Source organism: Poecilia formosa, unplaced genomic scaffold, assembly GCF_000485575.1.
Source record: "Poecilia formosa unplaced genomic scaffold, Poecilia_formosa-5.1.2 Scaffold2348, whole genome shotgun sequence".
Classification (NCBI taxonomy): Eukaryota; Metazoa; Chordata; class Actinopteri; order Cyprinodontiformes; family Poeciliidae; genus Poecilia; species Poecilia formosa.
The window spans coordinates 6,302-11,946 of NW_006802287.1; the positions used below are offsets into that span (position 1 = coordinate 6,302).

At 42.3% G+C, this 5,645-nt stretch overlaps 1 protein-coding gene across 1 annotated transcript; it reads left to right on the plus strand.

Annotated features, from left to right (window-relative positions):
* The first annotated feature begins 732 nt into the window (after positions 1 to 732).
* Positions 733 to 5,635, plus strand: LOC107835406 (zinc finger SWIM domain-containing protein 6-like). Its single transcript, XM_016667777.1, has 2 exons — positions 733 to 1,713; positions 5,057 to 5,635. Exons 1-2 carry the CDS (start codon positions 1,281 to 1,283, stop codon positions 5,104 to 5,106), a joined length of 483 nt encoding a protein of 160 aa, XP_016523263.1. The 5' UTR covers positions 733 to 1,280; the 3' UTR covers positions 5,107 to 5,635.
* Positions 5,636 to 5,645: the final 10 nt, after the last annotated feature.

The window sequence follows — 5,645 nt, forward strand, 5'->3', positions numbered from 1 at the left end:
TCATTTACGCAGCATGGAGCAAGTGTGCCGAAATGAGGCTGGTGATGATGCCGTCCTGCAGCAGCAGCAGGTGGTACTGTAAATGGAAGAGAAGACGACAGATAAACTCATTATGCTGGAGGAGAATGTTGTCTTTATGCTCACTGGAACGGCTTGGAATTGTCTTTGAAAATGTTCCCCTGGCGCTGATAAAAAAGGGTAAATACTTCTTTGAATAAAGGGAGTTTAGTTGTTTTTGCTCAGAGCGGAGCATGGCTGCAGAAGGACAGGCTGGGGAACGGCGTCGTGTCTTTGCAAAGGGCTTTTGGGGTGGTATTTGTTGTGAATTGGCACTACTGAGCCGAATTGAATTGAAGCTCATTTAAGTGGATTTGTGTTTGAATACTGCAGGCTTCTGTCATGCTAAGCTGTTGGAGCTCAGTATGGTTTATAGTTTTGTGCTTACTGCAGTTTTTTAAATGTCACAGACATAGTTCCTTTAAAATTCCATAATCTGAATTTTACTATTGTATTTTAACATCAAATTGCATATTTTTCTACAGTGCTTTATTTGATATATTGATAGGATATGAAAAGACATATTCAGTAAATTAGAATTTTAACAAAAAGTTCATTTATTTCAGTAACTCAATTCACTCAATGCAATACATTATAAAGATTAATTGCATGCAGACTGATGTTTTCAAACCTTTATTTATGTTGCTAAAGAGTTTAATTAATAAAAAAATCCTTTTTTTTTATTAATTATTGGCACTAAAGGGCCTCCACATTTCCCACAACGATGTGTATTTTCTTGAAACGTTTCACATTCCAGTGGAGCGTAAATGTCACGGGGCGGTGCTACGTTCACTGGCCCCTCCCCCTTAAACCACGAGGCTCTAGTGTTGACAGGGCGATAACCGCCTATAGGCACTCAGCATCCAGCTGGCTGCCAGACAAAGACTGCTCTCTCGTCCTACCGGCTGAACTATCGCCTGAAAACTCCTCCTTTTTGACGTTAATAGCTTCTAAAAGCTTTATTTTAAAGTGTGTCGAACTAGATAAAGCGTCCGTTCGGACCTTTTTTCCGCCTTGTAGTGCAGGACAAACCAACCAGACTCCGCCTTCGCTTAATTTGTCAACAAAGGGGTTTGACAAGCTCGGAAAGCCCTGCCCCCATGTTTCCATAAAAGGATGATTTGGGTATACACGGCCGACAATCAAACCCTTGCTAACCTTTTCTTTTCACCATCCACTTCATATGGTGCGTTGACTTCCTCCGGCGCTGTGAAAGCGGAGCTATGATGGCGGAGCGCGTGCAGCAGCCCCCGGCCAAGCGGCTCTGCTGTCGGCCGGGCTTCGGTGCAACATGTAGGCAAGGCCAGCGGGCCGCTGGGGCTCTGTGCGGCGGCTCGGCTGCCACCCAGGGCGAGTCGAGTCGAACCCAGAGCCCGGAGTCTCTCCTGGACATCGCGGCGAGAAGAGTCGCGGAGAAGTGGCCGTTTCAGCGGGTGGAGGAGCGCTTCGAGCGGATCCCGGAGCCCGTTCAGAGACGGATAGTGTACTGGTCCTTCCCGAGGAGCGAACGGGAAATCTGCATGTACTCGTCGTTCAACACCGGCGGCGGGGAGGAGGTCGGAAGTGGCGGCGAGAGCGGCGACGAGACACGGCTGCCGTTCCGACGCGGCATCGCTCTGCTGGAGAGCGGCTGCGTTGACAACGTACTGCAAGTCGGTGAGTAGGGGAGACGAGACCGGGCGTAAAAGTGTTGGGAAATCAACACCCCTTACAAAAGGAAACAATAGAATGACCACAGCAGTGGTGATAAGGTTTAGATAAAGTGACAACAAAAGGGAGACAAAGGGGCTTTAAATCGACTGAGCGCGTGAATGGGAATGTATGACTGGGGCATTTAAATCCTGTTTAGTTCAGGTCCGGTGGGAATTTAAAAAGCTTCGAAACCTTCATTATATTTCCCAGAACTTACTGTGAAACTTTGTCAGAATGATAAAAAAAATATATGTATCTCTGATTTACTGTAGGTGACACAAAACATGTTAAGCGATTCATAGCGAAAGCGTCCAGTGTGCTTCACGGTTTGTTTTAGTTTCGTACACATTTCAGTCGGACCTGCGAAATCAGTTTTAGACTATTATAACTATTGAGTAATAAGGGAAGTGTGCAGGGTGGGTCTCAACTGACGCGTTACATTTCAATGACTTGTTCTGTGTGTTCGGCGATAATTAAAAAAAATGCATTGTTGCTCCGTCAGCACGGGAGGAGTTTGATCAGCAGACACGGAGAGATACAGACCAGCGGAGAAGTCAAATATGCTCTGTTTGTGTTGGAAAATTAGATCCGGGGAAGTGCCTGGAATGTTTGTAGCTCTGAAGTAAACGTCCTCTCCTTCCTAAAAGGAGGGGGGATATGAGAACAAGCCCCGGGGGTTATCATATGTCTGCTTGTTCATACCTCACTGACAGCGTGTGGAACAGGAACAGACACCTGTGTGCTTGTTTGACAACTGCAGGCGTTCAGTGGCATGAATCAGAGCGTTCTTTGTGTGTCACCCCCCTCCTCCTAAAAGAAACCGTGGAAGTTGTGTTTTTCTTTCTTGTTTTTTTTTTTTTTTCACCAAATGATTAATGGTGATACAAACACAGCTCTGTCATAAAGCTGTGAGGATTTCACAAAAATGCAATTTTAAAAAGGGAATAAAACAAAAACTTAATTCGGTTTTCTGTCTATCTGGTTTGATGGCATCAGGAGAGATGGGCTAAGGCGAGCTGGCTAACTGAAACATTTCACAGATGCACCAACCAAATCAGAAGTCATCCACTTTTCTCCCAAATCGCCTCCAATCAGCAGTTCAAATAATATTTTTTCCTATCCATTAAACACACTAAGACCAAGAACTTTATTTTTATTTAATTTTATTTTCCCTGACACTTTTTATTTTCCTTGGCACTGATACAGCCAATCAGCGCCAAGGAAAATAAATGGCACTTCTGCTGCTTTGGAAACGCCAGCCAGTCGCACGAGAAGTATGATTACATCTAGGTATTTTAGCTTCCCAACCTGCCATTTAAATTTTTTTACGAAGAATATTTTAGATAAATACCGTGAAAAAAATATCCGCAAATAGGCAGATGTTTTGTAAATTTCAATTTACGTTCCATGGAAAAATATCACAAGGGAATGAATTTGGGCCTTCTGTGATGTCATCAGAGGCATGTGCACATGGAAGCTGATTTATTTATTTATTTGTTTCTGCAGGTAAATTTTTTATTTTAATCACAATTTACAACAGAAAACAGAAAAGCTGATGGTATGCTGTTCTTTAGGTGACAAAATACAAAATAAAGTTTGTGTACTTTTTTTTTTAAACATGTCTCTTTGAAGGAGACCTTCTTTCGGATTTTAACACCCCAGCCTCTGAACATATTAACAACAATATATTTTTTTTAAATTATGAGTGTTTGCTATCCCCCTACCCCCACATTTATGTCTTTATTTGTGTATTTCAAGCTCCCTGTTGGCTTCAACCAAACAAAAGCAGCGATTCATTCTCATTGTTAGTAGAAATCATTTGGGTTGAGGAACTGTTTTTTGTGAAGTTAGGGCCCTTCACTGCTCTTTCAATCGGGCAACGATTCACACCAATCCTATCACCAGTTGGTGAGTCTGAAATCGTTGCCATGGAGCCAATATCTAGCGCTGATGGAGACGGTTGTGGCTTTACAGCTGCTGCCCTTGGGGGGTTTGATTGTGTCTCCGTGTGTCACCTGTGGGTTCCCCAGACTCGGGAACACCTTCTCACACCAGGCTGTAATCCCATTACTCCACATGCTTCATTTGAATGGTAATGCAGTTTGATTTCTAGGACTTTAACTCGTCACCCCCAAAACAAGCCACCCGTGTGCTGTGGAAGTTTGACTCTGGTGGTTGGGTATCCTTGAGTAAAAATACATCAGTTTGAATGTATCAACATGAAGATTATGAAATAAAACACTTTTATTTCAAATGGAAAAACAACAATAATTTCTGATGCTGCTATAATGATCTGAGACTTTGGTTATAATACTAATCTTACATGCTACTCTGATTTTGATGCGTAAATGTACGGATAGATGTCGAAAAGGCAGCTTTATTGCTTAACAGTTTTTAAGTAATAATGAATATTACCTTTTTGTATAGATAACATCACATCCAGTTCAATATTTAAATAATGTATTTTTTAAAAATTGTGTTTTCACAAACACAGTAAAAGTTTACAGGGATACACGATATATCGGCACCAACATCGGTATCGGCCGATATTTGTACATTTTTAACGTATCAGTGTCGGTCCAATTAAATTAAACTGTGGCCGATATGAACAACCGATAATTATTTTGATCTAATCCTAGTTTTTCCCCAAAGGTATCGAAATGTTAGTGAAATATATATAATATCGATTATCGGCTGTAATAGCAATATTAATATCAGATATCGATATTAGCCCAAATTTTTGCATTGTTACATCCATAAAAGTTTAATAAATTTCAAACTCTGTGATCAGTAACAAGTGGGCTTCTCTTTGGGCTTGGCAGCAAACTGTCATTGTGACATAATTTCAAGCTCTACTTCCTGTGTTATTTCAAAGTAAGAGTTTCAAGCAAGCTTAAAGCTCTTCATATCGGGACAATAACATTAGCTTGGATTAAAAGTACTTCAGAAAACAGACTTCATTTGAACAAGAAATGCCATGATAGTTTAATGCTCTAGAGTTCCTTTCTTGATAGCGAGCGTATCGGCCAATCAGTATCAGTTACTAAACCTCAGGTATTGGTATCAGAAGTGAAAAAAGTGGATCGGTTCATCCCTACTTCTGTGTTGATCCTAAAACTGCCACTGTGCATGTCCATGAACATTGGCTTGTATTCAGGTGTTTGAACTATTAAAATGGGGAGTTTAAACAGTTTCTAGAGGGAATCTCAAGTATTCACAGATTTCAGCTATTCCTTAAACCCCCGCAAATACTGGAAGTCCAGAGTATATTTGCAATCCCAGTAATGTCAGTGTATTATCTCAGCAGGTTCAAGGACTCTCCCCGGCCTTGATTGCTACATCTACTTTAGATGTTAATGCCTGAGCCAACAGTGATTGGTCAGGACGTCTGGATAATGGAAAGGAAAATAGAGGAGCGATGAAAATCGATCTCATCAACACAAATATTCCGCAGCAACATCACAGCAGCATATATTTCCAAACGCCAGTATTCCCAGATAGAGCGGGGAAATGTGTGCAAAAGGTCTGAAACTAAATCTGGCCTCCATCCGTCTTCCGAAGAGCAACAACAGTAGTCCACAAACACAGGGAGGGTTTCTTGGCTTTATTGGACTCCAGCCTGGAATTTGCTGGAATAACAGAGCCAGGGAGTGATAAATAAAAGATGTAATCTCCCCACGTGTGGGCCGCACCGGAGGAGGGAGGTTTTTCTCACAGCGGACCTTGAGGAAATGAACTGGCGCACACACACGTGCTGCAAGCTCCACCAGCTCCACGAGTCCCACAACAAACCCGCCCTGTGAAATCGTCGCTCAATCCCGTTTTGTTCCCCCGGCGATAGCCGCCATGACAGTCTGTAAACCCTGTTGTCGAATTCTGAGCAGGAAGTGTGCTGG

Excerpts from the sequence above, each read along its gene's own strand:
- LOC107835406 (XM_016667777.1), top strand. The coding sequence starts at position 1,281 with ATGATGGCGGAGCGCGTGCAGCAGCCCCCGGCCAAGCGGCTCTGCTGT. Across the intron at positions 1,714-5,056 it reads TGACAACGTACTGCAAGTCG|GTTCAAGGACTCTCCCCGGC; the intron begins GTGAGTAGGGGA and ends TTATCTCAGCAG.